Here is a 17,865-nt window from a genome sequence, read left to right as displayed (position 1 = left end):
GTAATCCTGTTTCCACATCTGCGAGAAGGAAATGAGAATAGCTGCCCCCCACCCCCACCTCCACCCCACCCCCTCCCCGGGTCATAGGGAGTCCATGAGCTGAGTGCATCTGCGCAGAGTTGCAGGGTCCCTCTCAGTGGCAGTAGCGATGTCAGTGCCATGGCTGAGCCTCGGAAAGGCACATTTTGGTGGCGGGGACTGGTGTGTGGCCACCTGTACCCCTGCAGATTGTCCTCCCGAAGGCCCAGGGTAAAAGGAGATAGAGGGCCATGGGGTTGGGGGCACGTGCTGCCTCCCACTGCCCTTGGGGGGCTGGGACAGGTCAGGTAGGAGGTAGGGACCTCCAGCCCAAGGAGGGCTCAGGGCAGGACTGGAAGGGCAGGGTGTGGGCGCACCTGGCTGACTCAGTTGGATGAACATGTGACTCTTGATCTTGGGGTCATGAATTCGAGCCTCACGTTGGAGTGGAGATTACAAAAAATAAATAAATCAACTTAAAAAAAAACAAGGGGTACCTGAGTGGTTTAGTCGGTTAAGTGTCTGCCTTCAGCTCAGGTCGTGATCCCAGGGTCCTGGGATTGAGCCCCGTGTCATGCTTCTCCCTCTTCCTCTGCCCCCCCCCCCCCACCTTGTGCGCTCTCTCTCTCTCTCTCTCTCTCTTGTTCTCACTCTTGCTCTCTCTTAAGTTAAATAAATAAATAAATTTAAAAAACAAGGAAGGGCAGAGTATGGGCATGGACAGGGGGGCGAGGGAGGAAGGAAGGCACCCGGAGGTGAAGATGATGGTGACTGTAACAGAAGCAGTGGCGTCCCCGTGGCCCTCAGGGCAGGCCAGGCAGGTAAGAGCCTGGACTCTGGTGCCCACCTGCCCGGTTTGAATGCTGGATGCCCTGGACGAGGGGCTTCCTGTCTCTGGGCCTCAGGCTCCCCATCTGTGAATTGGGGCTGGTCAGTTGTGCAGGGGAAGAGGGATCGGGGGCAGAGGGCGGCCAGCAGAGCCTGGCACGCCTGGCCCTCTGAGGGCACCGCTGCCTTTATTTCTGAGAACCGGCCTGGCATAGGCTCTGGGTTCCCAGACCGGAGCCTCAGGTCCACTCTGTGCCAAGCTGTGGGCTCCCTGTGCCTCGTTTTCCCTTGGCTGTAACGCGGGGCTCGTCGTGGCTGCTTCCTCGTCGGTCACATGCGTGGGGCGCTTAGAAGAGGGGCCGGCACACAGTGGGTGCTCAGCGAGTGTCGGCTCCCGCCGTAAGAATGGTGACCTCGTTTCCTGGGCGCTGCCTTACTGCGTGGGTGCCTGGCGTTCTAACTGGGACTCCTCTAAGGACTCCAGGAAGCAGGTACTGGCGTTACCCTCTTTAACAGGGGAAACTGAGGCACAGGGTGGCCGAGCTGCAGGCCCCCGCTGCACAGTGAGCTCCCAGGGTGGGTTGGTTGGCTCCCAAGGGCAGAAGGTGAGGTGGCACAGGCCCAGCAGCCAGACTCCCAGGATCCGAGCCTACAGGGGAGCCCCAGCAGCCCCTCTTCGCCCGCCTCTGGCTCCTGGCACAGGCACCGAGCTTTGTGTTGCAGCTCCCCCGCCTTCCCCTCTGTGGCCCCCATCAGATCAGGAGCTGGGGGCCTTGGCCCGAGGGGGGGTGGCTTGGTGAGGGAGCCGGGAGAGCTGGGAGCTGCCCCAGGTTGGAGCTGGAGCCGGATCATTATAAACACGGTCAGTTCCTCTGTTTGTGCCTCTCTCCATGCGGTGCCCAGAGGGAAGGGGTGGCCCCGGGCAGATATCCGGAGGTGTGTCCCTGGTCCCCTTCCCCTGCAGGGTCACAGGCCTGGAGGACAGGATAAACAGGGGGCTGGCTGCTGCATGCAGAGGCGCCTTGGGGTGTGTGGGTGAGGGTCCAGGCTGCGCCTGCCCACACCGTTTGGTGCCAAGCTCCTCCCACCTTGGGGTCCGCCCCTCCCTCCCTGGAGCTTAGTGAGGGGTCACGTGGCTAATCCGACTCCCCGGAGTGATGTGGTGCCTGGGGCTGTGGGCTGCTGGGGGAGGTAGGGTAGGCTGAGTGAGAGGCCGAGATGAGGGGTGAGCTGGGCCTGGGGCCAGGTGGGGGCGCATCTGGGAACACAGCGAGGAGGTGGAGGCGAAGCTCTGTCTGGGGTGACAGTGAGGAGGATGGTGAAAGCCTGGCTGTGGAGACAAGGCGAGGACCGGTCCTGGAGAGGTGGACGGCTGAGGGCAGAGAGGCCAGGGAGCCAGAACAGGGTGGGTGGGGGCCAGGGAGCGGAGTCTAGGAGGGAGGGATGGGCTGCATGCAGCGAGCTGGACCCGGGGAAGACGCTGAAGGGGCTCCTGGCTTGGTTGGGGGCAGAGGCAAAGGGGCCTACATCCTGGCCAGGGCTATCACACCGCACATGCCAGCAGCCAGGGGCCCCAGAGCAACAGGGGTGACCAGATCTGCGAGGGCAGCCCTGGCCGGACCTGGCTCTGGCCACCTGCTGCCCATGAAGCCCCAACCAGTTGAGACAAGTTGTCTGCTGGATCCCCACCCCCTCCCACTGAGCTCCTGCTGCCAAACCGGTTCTCCTAGATGGCTCCTCACTGATGGTCCTACCTCTGGGCGAGGGGTGGCTGGCTGTTGTAACCTCACTGAGCTGCTCCCACAGGAAAGGAATAGGGAGGGAGGAGGGCAGCATCCCGGACACGCTCGAGAGAGCCCTCAGTAGGTCACAGGACTCACTGAGCTTGGGGCCGACCCTGTGTTGGGCACCGTGCCAGGCTCCGGGGAACCAGCCTGAACCCACAAAGATCCCAGCCCAGTGCATTTCCCCTCATCCTCTGGGTCTTAGCTCGCACAGCCTTTCTTCGGGGAAGCTTCTCCTGACCACAGCCCTGACCACCCTGGGCTGTTGGAGGCGATCTTGGTCACCACTGTGTCCCTAGCAGCAAGCTCACAGGGCTGGGCACAGAGCAGAGTGACCAATGAATGCATGCGTGAATATGTTCTTCCCATTTTACAGATGAGTAACCCGAGGCCCCGAGAGGAGACATCACCTGCCCGAGGGCACTTCTAGCCCAGCCAGCATCACACCAGGTCTGTGGGACCCCAGGGTTCCTGTGTGGGACAGGGGAGCGGGCCCTGGGGCCCCTCCTCCCTCGGACACTGCTAGGAGTGCTCCTGATGATCAGAGCCACAAACGTGGACGGGGCCCTCACTCCGTGCCCTGCTCTGCTCCTGCCAACCCTGTTAATCCTCATGGCAGCAGCACAGAGAGGTTAAGTCACTTGCCCACAGTCACACAGAGTAAGCGGCAGAGCGAGATTTGGGCCCTGGCCGTTTGACGCCCCTTCCCCTCACCACCCTGCGCTCCCTGTGGGACACCATCGCCCCTGGGGCCCCTTCGCTTTTACAACTGGCTCCCATTGAGCATTTATATGGTGCCTGGTACTTTCCGAAGTATCCACCTAGAGACCACAGACCCTAAAGACGGGGATCGTCTTGTCTGCTAGTTGCTGCGCGGTGGGACTTTCCCACTGTGTGCTCCCAGTGAAGAGCTCCCTTCTCTGAGCCTCAGTCTCTTCATCTATAAAGTGGGAGTGTTCAGGGGGGCACTTGACGGGATGAGCACTGGGTGTTATACTATATGGTGGCAAATCAAACTCCAATAAAAAAATATACATTAAAAAAAAAAACAACAACTGGGAGTGTTGCCATGAGGCTCCCAGAGGCCGGGCATAGGACAGGGGACTGTGTAAGCAGTTGTCGAACAAGTCACCAAAGGACTCAGTCACTGAGCATGGACTGGGGCCAGGCCCTGTGCTGGGTATGGGACACGACACGGACACATGGGGCAGATGAGACCTGGCATGCGGTGCTGATATTCTAGGGCTGGGGGGTGTAGACATCAAACTGGTAAACACAAGAAATGAACAGCAGAACTTCCAGAAGTTAAACATGCTGTGAAGCTATGTGATGGAAGGCTAGCGGGGCACCTCTTTCACTGGGGGTGGTCAGGAAAAGATTCGCCTGACAACTCTTAAGACCTACAGGAGGGGAAGGAGGAGGGGGCCATGTGTGGATACTGGGGAAGAGTGTTCCACGAGATGGGAATAGCCAGTGCAAAGGCCCTGAGGTTTGAAAACCAGTGTGAGTGAAGGGGACGTGAAAGCAGAGAGGTGACAGGGGTAGGTCGTGTGGGGTGGGCTGCAGGAAGGACTCGGCCCCACTTAGATGGTTCACAGAGTCCCTTGGGCTGCAGGTGGGGGATGGGAGACCAAGGAGGAGATGAGGAGGGGCAGGGCCAGGGCAGGGTCAGAGGAGCAGAGAGAAATGGCCGGGTTCTGGTGAGCGGCCCCCTCCCGCAGGCCTGCTGATAGGAGCCCAAGTCTGCGCCCTCGTGGTGCTGAGAGCCTCGGCACCATGTTTGGGAAGAAGAAGAAGCGAGTAGAGATCTCCGCGCCATCCAACTTCGAGCACCGCGTGCACACGGGCTTCGACCAGCACGAGCAGAAGTTCACGGGGCTGCCCCGCCAGTGGCAGAGCCTGATCGAGGAGTCGGCTCGGCGGCCCAAGCCCCTGGTGGACCCTGCCTGCATCACCTCCATCCAGCCCGGGGCCCCCAAGGTATGACCCACCGCTGCCTCTCCTGCCCCACACCGAGCCCACAGGGTGCCCCTGCGCCCTCAACCTCATGCTTGACCCTGGGGCCGACCCCTCCTCACTGCCTGCCAGACACACACACCCCAACCCTCTACCCTGATCTTCACCCCCAGTGCTAACCTCGATCCCTCCACCCGCTGACCCCTCCCCTTGCCTCACAACCCCCACCTTGACCCCTATGGCAGACCCCCCCACCAGCCTCCTTGTCTTGAGCCTCCTCTCCCTGGGCTCTGTGCCTGTCCCCAGTACCAGGAACTTGTCCTCTGGCAAGGGCCAGGCCCCCAGGGTCAGGGGGGGTCTGGCTGGGTGGCCCAGGGGAGCTGCTGCCAGGGAGTCTGGGTGAGCTTTGGGGGGAGGGGATACCTGAGCTGAGCCCTGAGGGCTGAGGAGGGGTCTGTCCCTGGGCAGATGGAGAGGAGGCGGGGCTTAAAGTGGAGGAAGCTGTCCGTGGAAAGCCCTGGAGGTGTTTTAGTTTGTGGGGGGGGGGGGGTTCCTGCCATCTTGAGCAAAAGGGTGGAGTGGGGATTTGAACCAGGGTCTGTTTCCACAGCCCACGGCCCTTGAGCCCGTTCCCATCTGCGTGTCCACGGCAGGGCGTGGAAGCCAGCCCGGAGCGCGGACTTCACCCCAAGGGCAGTGGGAACCAGGAAGGGCCGAGGGCACGCGGCCAGGGTTGTTCTGGGGTGGAGACGGGTGTGCCGGCGTGCGGGCCCAGCGCCTGGGGACCGGCCTGCGGCTGAGCCCCCCTCTCCGGGTGCCCGGCCCGGTGGCCCGAGGACGCCCTCCGTGATCAGCGCGGTGGGCGTCGGTGCCAGGGCCGGGGCTGCGGGGGCGGGTAGCTCATGCCGGCCTTTTGAGTACTTTGAACTCTTTGCCGTGGCTTAAAACAGCAGAGACTTCACATCCAAATCTGTATTTCTGGCTTCTGCTGACTAATCGCAGGGGCTGAGGGGGTGGCGGCCACCGCGGACGGGGCACTGGCTCTTCTGGGCCCGCAGGCCCCCCCCAGCCCTACTCAGTTCCATCCCCCGGCTGGCCTCCTGGCTGCTCCGTGCTGGCTCTGGCCTCCCTAGGGGACCCTAAAATCTGACCCCTGCCCATACCACCGGCGGTGAGCCCTGCTTGGGCTGTGTCCGCCAGGAGGAGGAGGCACCTTGTCTTGATTCACACGAGGGTGCGCGTGGGCTAGCGCTGTATCGGGACCCCTCTGGGTATTTGTTCGCTGCCCTAGGCTGGGAATCTCCCCTTGGCTGGGTCCTCCCAGACCCGCCCCCGTTCCCCAGGGACTTCTCAGCCTCTTATTCCAGCACTAGAGTCTGACCAGGTGTCTACCTTGCGTTACCTGGTGCCCAGGCAAGACTGGGCCTCCACGCTTGCGGCCAGGCCCAGGAAGGTTGGCGGGGTTGGAGGTGCGTTTTGTGGCATCGGTGTTTTGTGCACAGTACAGGGGGCAGTTCTGGCTTGAGGATGTCTGGCAGCCTTGGGCCCACGTCCCCGCAGGCCAGTGAGGGACAGCAGAGGGATAGGGGTGCATATTCCGCTCCCCGCAGCCCCCTCCCAGCCCTCCTCCCTCCCTCACTGGTTCAGCCAGTGTTTCTTGAGCACTCTGCATACATACCACTGTTCTAGGTGCTAAGATGTAGCAAGAGCAGAAAAACAGGCAAATACAACAGCTGCCTTCATGAACATCACACACGGGCGGTGGGGGGGTGCAGGCGATGGTCAGTGTACGCGTGCTTCATGGCAGCTGGTTTCAGGTGCTCCAGAGAAAGAGAAGAAAGGGAGGGGGAATAGGGAGTGTTAGGGGCTGCCGTTTTAGAGTCCAGGTGGTCAACCAAAGCTTCCCCCTGAGAAACTGAGTTTGGGCAAAGGCCTGAAAGAGGAGGACGGGGAAGGAGCTATGGGCATACTTGGGGGAAGGTGTCCTAGGAAGAGTGAACAGCCAGTGCAAAGGTCCTGAGGTGGGCGAGTGCCTGGTATGTTTGAGGAGCAGTGAGGAGCCCTGTGTGCCTGGAGTTGAGTCCGGGGGGGCGGGGGAACCCTGGAGCTTTGACTCAGTACTCAAGGGAAGAGGTGGCCATGACCTGGATCAGGGTGGTAGACTCAGCAGCTGGAGCTGGGGTCGATTAGGGACACACGGTACATCCACCGGGCCCCGTGGGAATTCGCATTCGCCACCACTGCTCCCAGGGCACTCCTGCACTGCGGTCCTTTCCGACTCTCCTGTACTCCACCCTCGGCTTCCAGGGAAACAGAGCATGGGTTTGGGGTTAACAGCCGGCAGGCTGCAGAGGAGGAAGTCCAAGCCATGCCCTGGCCCTAGCATCGTGTAATTTGCAGCTCTCCAGGGCTGATTATGGGGTGGTGTGGGCTCTGCGCTCCTTCCTCTCCTGCCCACGGGGCAGAGACCGGCCCCCAGCCTGGAGAATAGAAGAAAAGACGGGATGCTTCTGTGGGGGGAGGGCTGGCCAGCCCAGGGGCGACAGCCTGACCCGTGGGAGGTTAATCCTTTGGCTTCCTCCCTGCGAGAAGGACATCCCGGTGGTGTGGGAGGGGCTGCAGGGGCCTCCCTGGTGCTGCCCCCACCTGCCCAGCCCCATCATCACCCCATGGCATTTCTTCATTCCGTCTCTGTCTTGTCTCTGTGTGTGTTGTGTTGTCCTGTCCTTGTGTGTCGGATACACGTCCTGTGTCCTCCTCTTCCTTGCCCGGCCCCCATCCCGCCATTGCCCCGGACCCCAGACCATCGTGCGTGGCAGCAAAGGCGCCAAGGATGGGGCCCTCACGCTGCTGCTCGACGAGTTTGAGAACATGTCGGTGACGCGCTCCAACTCCCTGCGGAGAGACAGCCCACCGCCACCTGCCCGTGCCCGCCAGGAGAACGGGATGCCCGCAGAGCCGGCCAGCACGGCCAGAGGGGCCCCAGAGAAGGCGGGCAGCCAAGGCCGGGCCGCCGGTCGCAGCGAGGCGGGTGGCAGCAGTGGCGACAGGCGGCGGGTGGGGCCAGAGAAGAGGCCCAAGTCTTCCAGGGAGGGCTCAGGGGGACCCCAAGAGTCCTCCCGGGACAAACGCCCCCTCTCTGGGCCTGACGTCGGCACCCCTCAACCTGCCGGTCTGGCCGGTGGGGCCAGAGTGGCAGCTGGTCGGCCCTTTAACACGTACCCGAGGGCCGATACGGACCACCCGGCCCGGGGTGCCCAGGTAACCAACCCCCCTGCCCCAGGACCTTCCACTGCCCCTTTTTCCAAGACTCCCCCAGTTCCCTTCCCAACTCCAGCCTGTGCCCAGCCCACCGTCCATCTCCATCCTGACCACCATGTGTCTGTCCCAAGCAGGGAGCAGAGCTGGCCCTCCCACCCCTCCACTGACAGCCACCTCTCTCTTCTGTTGCAGGGGGAGCCTCACAACCTGGCCCCCAACGGGCCTTCGGCAGGGGGCCTGGCGGTCCCCCAGTCTTCCTCCTCCCGGCCTCCCACCCGAGCCCGCGGTCCCCCCAGCCCGGGAGTGCTGGGCCCCCATGCCTCTGAGCCCCAGCTGGCCCCTCAGGCCCGCCCCATTGCTGCCCCTGCCGGCCCCCCAGCCCCCGGGCCCCCTGGGCCCCGCTCGCCACAGCGGGAACCCCAGCGAGTGTCGCACGAGCAGTTCCGGGCCGCCTTGCAGCTGGTGGTGGACCCCGGCGACCCTCGCTCCTACCTGGACAACTTCATCAAGATCGGCGAGGGCTCCACGGGCATCGTGTGCATTGCCACCGTGCGCAGCTCGGGCCGGCTGGTGGCCGTCAAGAAGATGGACCTGCGCAAGCAGCAGAGGCGTGAGCTGCTCTTCAACGAGGTGGGCCCCGGGCCCCCTCCCACCCCCGTCTCACCCTCCTCGTGTCCTCCCCCAGCTGGTTTTGAGGCCAGTGCTGGTCCAGGCCCTCTCTGGTCCAGGCCCTATCAGGGGGAGGGTGTGAGAAGACCGTTCAGCACTGGGGGTTCCCAGGGCTTGGGTTTGAGCTGCCTCCTCTCCTTACTGCTCACACCTGCCGGGGCCATCACCCCCAGTACCCACCACTGCATCTCTGTCACACTCTTGGCCTCCTCAGAGCCCCTCTGTGACTGAGTCCCAAACTGACCCCCAGAATCTCTCCCTCGGCCCTGCCCCTCCCCTGGCTCCCTGGCTCAGAGAGCACGTTAGCCTCCCTGCAGCCCCATCCTCTCCTACTCGGCTCTGCCCTGGGTTGCCTCATGGGCACCCCCGGGGTAACCCCACACAGCAGCTAAAGGGCTTTCTTGGACATGCAGGCCTGCTATGCCCTCTCCCTCTTTTACTGACCCTGGCAGTTCCCCTGCCCCGCCCCTCCGTGTCCTCAGGGTAAAGGCCTGGCCTCTGAGGTCGGGCTTCCATCAGGGTCCTTGGTTCTGTCCAATCTCTGGCTTTGGTTCTTGGGAGCGTCTGCCGGGGAGCTTGTTACAGGGGCAGACTCCTGGCTCCTGCCCCGGAGGAATCTGTTGGAAGCAGCCCCTGAACTCTGACACGGGAGTCTCTGCTTGTCAGGCCTGGAGGTGGTCTACACTCTGCCTCTTGCCTTCTGGTCCCTCAGCTGTCCCCATAACCCATCCCCTGCCCCCCAAATACTACAGGGCTCCAGCTGCGCCGTCAGCGCTCCAAGGGAACCCCTGCGAGTGTCGTGTTCCCACCACCCCCAGGCTGCCCTGCCAGGCCTCCTCGCCCCTGAAGTCCATGCCCCCAGCCTTTGATTCTGCCCATGGCTGGTACCTGCTTGTCCTGCTGTCTCAACCCCGTGCTTACACGTTCCCTGCCCGCCGCCCTCTCCCCACACCAGCCTGGTCAGCAGGGCCACTCAGAGGCGAGCTCAGGACTGGTCAGGGAGCAGGATCAGAAAATGGGGTGTGGGGGAGCGCACCCTTAAATGTGGGCATCAGGGTTTCCTGGCTAGGGCACGGGGGAGGGCAGTCCAGGAAAACCCCCAGTGAGTGGCAGGGACAAGCGGGACTGGGCCTGCGCAGAGGCTGAGCCCAAGCCCGGGGAAGGAGGGGAGGCAGGAGGCCTGGTGGCCAGCTGGTGGCTGGGTTCGAGGCAGGGGCTGGTGGCGCTGACGCGGCCCGGTGCCCAGGTGGTGATCATGCGGGACTACCAGCACGAGAACGTGGTGGAGATGTACAACAGCTACCTGGTCGGGGATGAGCTCTGGGTGGTGATGGAGTTCCTGGAGGGCGGCGCCCTCACCGACATTGTCACTCACACCAGGTACCGCTGGGCAGGCGGGCACCCGGCCTGCTGCCTCCCCGGGTCTCTGGGCTGCAGCATCCCCCATGTCCCCTCAGACCTCTCCCAGGACAGGATGGAGTCCCCTCAGACCCCTGGGGGTGGGACCGTGTCTCGGGGGGCAGAAGGGCTGCATCCCCCTCGGGGCCTTTCCCCCCTCCCCTCCCCGGCGGGGCCCCCGTTGCTGACCCCCACCCTGCGCAGGATGAATGAGGAGCAGATTGCCGCCGTGTGCCTGGCCGTGCTGCAGGCCTTGTCTGTGCTCCACGCGCAGGGAGTCATCCACCGCGACATCAAGAGTGACTCCATCCTGCTGACCCACGACGGCAGAGTGAGTAGCAGGGTGGCTCGGGCTTCCCTGCCTCTCCCTGGCTCCCCTCTACCTCTGACCCCCCCAGTTCAGTGGCTTGAGGAGTCGGTTTGCTCCTCCCCAGTCAGTGGGGGGCTCCGTGCACCTGCTCATGGGCTGGGCAGGGGGGGGGGGGCAGGCGGGTGGAGGCTCTGCCTTCTGCACGGGATGTGGGAACTGGAGTCCAACCCCAGGCCCAGAGAGGGTGGAAGGCATCTGGGTGGCCGTGGCCCCCACTCCTGTCTCCTGACTTCCAGCCTGAGACTCTGTCTCTGAGCTCCCTGGATGAGCCTCCCAGGTGGGCGTGCTTTCCTGTGGGAGGGGGTCCTTGTGGTGATTTGCCTGCCCTCCCCCAGGAAAGTTAAGCCATTCAGCAGAGGGCCGGGTAGGGCTGGGCTCTTTCCCTGGGAGTCGCAGTTGGCGTCCATGAACACCTTGAACTGGCCACAGGTGTGTTTGGGGGACATCCGTGAGCCTGAAATTGTGTGCAGGCTGTGTGTGTGTGTTTCCTGGGGGCGAGAAGATCCATAGGAATCCTCAGGAATCGGAAAGGGGCCCATGGCCCTGAAACAGGTGGAAATGCGTGGGTCTGGCCATGTGGTGGTTGCAGAGTAGGCCACACCCCTCATACCCTCGGGGGCAGGGCTGCGCTCAGGGGCGCAGGGGCCCAGGACACGGGCTGTGGGAGCCAGCTGGGGTCTCAGTCCCCACACCGTGTTTGGTACCGTAGGACTCATTTCCACCAGAAGCCCCAGGGCAGACCCTGCCAGGAAGGCAGCCCTGTGACCTTGGGGAAGTGACACACCTGGGGGCCCCCTGCTGGGGGGCTGTGGACCTACCCAGTGGTCTGGCTCTAGCCTCTAGGCCGCAGAGTGCAGCCCCAGCAGCCCCAGCACGTCCAAGGCCAGGGGAGTTCACTAGGTGAGCACCTCTACTCCCCCTCCCACCTCCAGCACCCCTGACCCCCACTGCCTGTGCCCTGCTGCAGGTGAAGCTGTCGGACTTTGGGTTCTGCGCCCAGGTGAGCAAGGAGGTACCACGGAGGAAGTCACTGGTCGGCACGCCCTACTGGATGGCCCCAGAGCTCATCTCTCGCCTTCCCTATGGGCCAGAGGTAAGCTGGAGCAGGCCGGGCTTGGTTTAACCTGTGACAGTCTGGAACAGTGGGAGCCTGGGGGTGGAGTGGGGCTCAGGGTGGGGAATGGGTCGCTGGGGATGGTTTTGTGCAGGAGGTAGGGCATGCATGCATCATCACCGATGAGCCAGGCCCAGTGCCCTGACAACACCAGCTCAAAATGTGGAAGCTCCGGGTCCCAAGAGCTGTAAAGTCAGGGGCAGGTGACAGGTTTCAGGCCCAGCCATCCTGTGCCTTGTCCCTCCCCAGGCCTGACTTTCCCCGTGTAGTCTTCACTTGGGCAGACGCTCCCCTTGTCAGGGCGGAGATGGCCGGGCAGCTCTGGGACACGTCCCCCTGCCTAGGAATACCACGGTTTTCCCGGTTACTTTGGTTAAAGTCTTAGAGTGGACTCTGGTGGGCTCAGTTCAGGTCACGTGCCTGTTCGTGAACCAGTTGCTCTGTCCCAGCGATGCTGGTGAGGCGGCTGGTCACAGAGCCCCGGATGATCCACAGACCGAGGGAGGGAGGGGCGCTGTGTGGGCAGAACCCTTCAGAGGGCTCCCTGGGGGAGGGGTGTGCGGGTCTGGCAAGCTGGGTGTCAAGAGAGGGTGTTTGGGGCCTGAGGGCTCCAGGAGCAGGGAGGCAGAGGCAGAGCCAGGGGCCAGCCCTGCGTGGCTTCCCCCAACCCTGGCCCGGCCCCGCGCAGCTCGGCCCTACGTCCCTTCCCCACCACAGGTGGACATCTGGTCTCTGGGGGTGATGGTGATCGAGATGGTGGACGGGGAGCCCCCCTACTTCAACGAGCCCCCCCTCAAAGCCATGAAGATGATTCGGGACAACCTGCCACCCCGACTGAAAAACCTGCACAAGGTGCGCCCCACCTGGCAGGCGGGTGGTGTGGCGGAGGTGACACTTCATCTGTGTTGGGCTCCCCACTCCCCGTCCCCACGGGTCCCCTGAGCCCTCACCGCTGCCCCACCGTGGTTGTACTTCGGTTGGCTGGTTGAGCACACCCAGCACGGCCAGAGCCCTGAGAGGAGCCCTCCTGACAGACGAATCACCTGGGGAGGCGGGGCACCTCCAGGGTCCCGCTGCTGTCACCTCCTCCAAACCTTGAAATGAGCCCCTGGGGTCTTTGGACTTGGGGCCAAGCTCTAGACCCTGGGCCCTCCTGGCCCCTGCCAAGATGGTGGATGTTGTCAGCCCATTTGACAGAAGAGGAAACTGAGGCCCAATGGCAAGTGAGCAGCGGAGCCGGCACTCAGACCCTCCCCCCAACTCTCTCCCCCACCTTCCGGCAGGTGTCACCATCCCTGAAGGGCTTCCTGGACCGCCTGCTGGTGCGTGACCCGGCCCAGCGGGCCACAGCGGCTGAACTGCTGAAGCACCCGTTCCTGGCCAAAGCGGGCCCACCCGCCAGCATCGTGCCCCTCATGCGCCAGAATCGCACCAGATGAGGCCCAGTGCCCTGTCCCTGAACCAAAGAGCCCCTCGGGTGACCCCTGCCCTGCCACAGGCCAGTAGGGGGCCGGCCCCCACTCCTCCCAGCCTGGGAGACGCTCCACGTGGCACCACCCTCCTGGCCAGGGGTGGGGGAGTGTGCAGGACCCTACTACTGAACTCCAGCTTTGATTTTGTGACTTTAAAACAAAACAAAACAAAACACAGGGACTCATGGGAGCAAGCAAGGGTCCCCGGACTCCCCACCCTCCGGGACAGTCCCTCCCTGCGTCTTCCTGTCTTCCAGGAAGGACAGGCGGCCCCCCCATCACTGGAAATCATCTGCAGTGGGGGCTGCTGTGGGTGGAGAGAACACTACGAAAGGGGGGTGCGTGTGTGCGTGCGTGAGTGTGTGCACGTACGCCCATGCAGAAGGTCCAGCTGCTCTGTCCTCCAGCCTGCGAGTGGGTGTCTGAGGCCTTGCCTGACATACGGCGCAGCCCCCGGCCCCCCTGAGCCATTGCGGGGGTCGATCATGAATGTCTGAAGAGTGGCCTTTCCCCATGTCCTGCACCCCCTTTCTGTGGCTGGCTGGGGAGACGGGGACCAGGGCCTCCCGCCCATCCCCAGCCTCTGCAGATGACTACTGCACCTGGACAGCCTCCTCTTTTCTAGAAGTCTATTTATATTGTCATTTTATAACACTCTGGCCCCTGTCCCGACCTGGGGACAGACGGGGCAGCCCCAGGGACAGAACCACCGCTTGAAGAATCAGGTTCCTGTCCCTTTGGTGCAGCCCCATCCCCACCCCACCCCCTCAAGTTAGTTTTACAATTAAATCGTTTTCTTGTTTCGGGGGTGTGTGTGTGTGTAGTGCGTAGGGGCCCCTCCCTGTCCAGGCCATCTCGGTGTGGAACTGGGGAGAAGGGCCCGAGGATTGAGGGAGGGAGGCCTGGCGAGCCCCAAGATCCCAGCCCATGTAGGGCAAGAGCCGTGTCTGGTCGGGGGGTGGGGGGCAAGCTCCAGGTCAAAGCAGCCAGTAATGCCCGCGACATGGGACCCCGATTCGCCCGCCCCCTGGCCTGCAGAGAGCCGGTTTACCGGAGTCCGTGTGCCACGATGCCCAGTTTGCCACATCTGAGATTTGCTGGAAGCTTGTTTTGGAGGTTGTCTTGAGCATGTTCAGGAATGATGCTTGTTGAGCTGATGGTAGGAAATTGGTCAGTGGGCAGGTGGGCTTTTGAGGAATCGGCTAAGGTGGATGGATCTGGAACAGCGAGCTTTAGGGACACCCACTGGCCTTCCCTCCAGATCCTGAGCCTGGGTCTCCCTGAGGGGAGAAGGGAATTGGCTGACACGCAGGGGACCACGCCGCCCTTGTGTTCTGGGCACTGACCGCCCCAGGCTGGTGCTGAGCTTGGACTGTGTGGGTCTCCCCCAGAACCTGAACGGTGGCGGGTGTGGGGGCAGCAGCGGCCTCCTGGGGACAGCGGCAGAGTGAGCAGCGATCCCCCTGCCTCGGGCGCCTGGGACCTCAGCCTGGTTCCGGGCAGGAAACCTGTAGAGACTCAGGCTTGGGCCACACCTCCCGCTCCCCAGCGTCACATGACCCACCCCAGATGGGGAGCCGGGTGTGCGGTGTGCGACCAGGGCTGGCCAAGACCGGGCACAGTCTGGTGGGGGACTCAGGCTTAAACATACCCAGGGAAGCAGCTGCTGCCACGGATGAATGTGTCGGATGCCTGGGTGGAGTTGTCACATCTCCGGGAAGAACGATGCCAAGACGGGTATAAGGAGAAACAGAAAACAAGAAAAGACCAAAGTCACACCCCCCCACACACAGACACGCCAAAGAAAAGCTTTGGGCTTGAATGTTTTTACAAATGAGTTCTACCAGACTTTGAAGGATCAAGTAAGTCCCACCTTGTACAAATTGTTCCAGAAAACAGAGAAGGGAGAGCAGGCGGACTCCCTGCAGGAGGCTGGTGCGCCCGTGATGCTGCCACCGCCGGGGACGAGCGCTCGGAGGCCCCCGCTCTCCGCCTGGGGCCCCGGGGCCGCCCCGGGACGCGCCGCCGCTGCGACGGGGGGGACAGCCCGCGGTGGATGCGCCTTCGTTGGGCCCCGTGGCCACTCTGCTGTGATTGTCACCTTCCGTCCCCAGCAGTGCAGTTAAGGGATGCTCTCGGGTGGCCTTGAGAGCGCTCGCGGAGGCCGCATCTGCAAGGGGTTCCCACGGCTGCAGCGAACCCCCTCCAGGTGTTCCAAACGGGAGACTGAATACAGGGGCTCGGTTACGGTGTCGGGAAGGCCGGGCAGCCAGCGGGCCAGCACCCCGGGCCCCGGGGGCTAAGGCTCAAAAGGGGGCCCCGCACCAAGGCTCCCGAAGCCTCCGGGCTGCCGGCCCTCTCCCGCTCGTGCGTCCCCTCCGGGCAGGCCCCCGCTGATCCCCGCGGCGACGGGCTCCGCGCCGGGCACTCCGAGGGCGAGCGAGGGCAGGAGGCGACATCCGCAGGGCCTGGCTTCGCCCCACGTGCCCACCTGACGTGCGCCACGCCGGTGGTGCTGCCTGGGCTGCAGCAGGGGGCGCTGTGCTCGAGCCCGCGACAGCCCAGGAGGGGAAGCCGGGAGGGAGTCGCCTGACCCTCCATGAGGGAGGGAAACCAGGCAGACCAGCGGTGCTCCCGGGGCGGCTCCCGGACCAGCAGCAGCCCGGGGAACTTGCTGGAAATGCAAATTGCCAGGCCACGCCCCGGGCTGAATCAGTGGTCCCGAAGGAGCGGGAAAGGCGGCGACTCCCCTTTAAGGACACGACCCAGAGGTCGCGCGCCATTGCCTCATTGGTCACAGCCCGCTCACGTGGCTGCACCTGGCAGCAAGGGAGGCTGGGAAACGTAGTCTTTCTTCTGGGCGGCTGGGCATCTGGCTAAAAATTCTGTTACTGTAGAATTGCGATTTTCTAACCTTCACTAGACCCACCGGGCTTCTCCAGAGAACCGAGAGGCAGCCCCAGGTGTATCCAGCATGAGCTTAAACATGATAAGGATGGCCCCGCAAGACAATGAGGGGAAAATAGATAGCTTGTTTCATAATAGTGGGGAAATTGGTTAATCTGGGGGGAAAAAAAAGAAAAGAAAACAGAATCCCTACTTAACACCACAACAAAAGAACCCCACTAACCAAGTGTGGCTTTTGAATTTTAAACTAATGAAATAAAATGAAACATTTCAGCCCCTTAGTTGCACTAGTCACATTTCACGTCCTCCACTGTCACTTTTAACCAGCGACTGCTAACTAGATGGTACAGATATGAGACCTTTCCATTACCTGAGTCCTCCCGGAAAAGGTTTCTCTGATGGATTATACATCCTCTGAAAGACAAACTATAAATGTGAGAGAGGAAAATGTTTGATGACCAGCAGCAGAGAAGGACTTCTTAAAACAAGGACTTTGTTAAAATTTAAAACTTGTTCAAGGAAAGACATCATGGGCAAATGTAATAGGCCTCAGAAAGGGAAAAAATATCTGCAGAGTCTAACACGGATCAGATTTTTTTTTTTTTATGAGAAAAAGAGCAACCCAAATAGAAAAATGGGCAACAGGTATAAACAGGCAACTTATAGAAGGAAAAAACCCAAAAGACCAACCAGGGTGTGTGCCCAAGGGCTCAAATTCATTGGAAATCGGAGGAAGGCAAATTTCAACAAGCTGTCATTCTAACATGAGTCTGGTAAAAATTTGAGTCTGGCTTAGTCAAATAAAGCATTGCACGTAGGTATCTGGCAATAATTCTGCTCCTGGGTGACTTCCCAAAGAAATCATGGGACTGTGTGGGAGCGTGCACAAGGATGTTCACTGCAACAGTGTTTATGGGGTAGGAGCTGGAGGTGGCCTGGGTGTCCTTTCTAGGGCAGCAGATGGGAAACACAGGGATCGCGCACACCAAGGACTTTGGTGCAGTCATCAGGAGCCAGGGACCGAGTGTGCCCATGGGGCAGGGGAGCCAAACCTGTGATGGTAAAAGCAAAATCAAGACCTATGCTACCAGCCCACGTGTGTCGATTACAAATTATGGACATAAAACAAAAACACTCATTTTACAAGATAAAAAAAGAGACAGACTCACTTACATAATAGAATGGCTCCCAATGGGGAGGAAGGGAGAGAGAGAGAGAGAGAGAATAAAGAGAAAGAATCAATGAACATGAGAGGGGTCTCGGGAGGAATAAAGACATTGAAGGTCTGTCCTACAGAGGGCAACCCTCTTTGCTGTGGATTGGGGCCTGGTCACAGGTATTGAAACGAAAATCATCCAGGTGATCCTAATGTGCAGCCGGGATTGAGAGCGGAAGGCGGCTGTGGGGCCTCCCAGCACTGTCTGCCGCAGCATCATTGCTGGACTCAAGCCTCACACCCGCCTCCTGCCATCTCCCCAGAGTTTATGAGGGGCCCAGGGGAGCATTTCATGCCTTCCCCCTTCTTGCAGATGTGGAGACAGGTCCACAGAGAGGAAGGACCCATCCAGGGCCTGGGAGGGCCAGGCCTGAAGTCTTGGCCCCACGTGCCCACCTGACGTGCGCCCTCGCTGGTTTCCGTGGAAGGCCTTGAGCTGGGCAGCGAGGCTGCAGCATTGAGCAAGACAGACACGGTCCAAGGAGACTCAGACCCTGATGCCCCGGGCCCAGCTGGGTAACACTGGGAAGCAGGAAAGCGGTGGCACACATGCCCCTCTGAAGAGCAGTCACTTCTCGGGTCACTGTAGCCTTGTAGAGTTTGGCCTCATGGTGCCAAATGTTCTGATTTTTCTTAAGAAATTCCCATTTTGGGGAACCTGGGTGGCTCAGTGGTTGAGTGTCTGCCTTTGGCTCAGGTCCTGATCCCGGGGTCCTGGGATCAAGTCCCACATCGGGCTCCCTGTGAGGACCCTGCTTCTGTCTCTGCCTGTCTCTGCCTCTCACTCTGTGTCTCTCATGAATAAATAAATGAATGAGATCTTTGGAGAAAAAAAAAAGAGATCCCCATTTTCACTCAAAAGCTCTTGAATC

General features: G+C 61.5%; 1 protein-coding gene across 5 annotated transcripts in view; it reads left to right on the top strand.

Moving 5' to 3' along the window:
• The window catches only part of PAK4 (p21 (RAC1) activated kinase 4), a 43,151-nt gene extending 29,474 nt beyond the window's left edge, over positions 1–13,677 (top strand). For 4 of the 5 annotated variants that reach the window (XM_077852451.1, XM_077852467.1, XM_077852474.1 and 1 more), the window contains exons 2-10: positions 3,007–3,080; positions 4,352–4,610; positions 7,389–7,847; positions 8,040–8,477; positions 9,763–9,896; positions 10,119–10,245; positions 11,252–11,377; positions 12,116–12,250; positions 12,682–13,677. In XM_077852451.1, the coding sequence (XP_077708577.1) occupies positions 4,407–4,610; positions 7,389–7,847; positions 8,040–8,477; positions 9,763–9,896; positions 10,119–10,245; positions 11,252–11,377; positions 12,116–12,250; positions 12,682–12,837 (1,779 nt within the window). In that variant the 5' untranslated portion in view covers positions 3,007–3,080; positions 4,352–4,406 and the 3' untranslated portion in view covers positions 12,838–13,677. The remainder of the gene's footprint in view (positions 1–3,006; positions 3,081–4,351; positions 4,611–7,388; positions 7,848–8,039; positions 8,478–9,762; positions 9,897–10,118; positions 10,246–11,251; positions 11,378–12,115; positions 12,251–12,681) is intronic. The other variant, XM_077852481.1, reaches the window with a different exon arrangement.
• The last annotated feature ends 4,188 nt before the right edge of the window (positions 13,678–17,865 follow it).

This window comes from Canis aureus, chromosome 1, assembly GCF_053574225.1.
Source record: "Canis aureus isolate CA01 chromosome 1, VMU_Caureus_v.1.0, whole genome shotgun sequence".
NCBI classification, from domain to species: domain Eukaryota; kingdom Metazoa; phylum Chordata; class Mammalia; order Carnivora; family Canidae; genus Canis; species Canis aureus.
The sequence above is the reverse complement of the archived record's forward strand: the minus strand, read 5'-3'. Positions and strand labels throughout refer to the sequence as shown.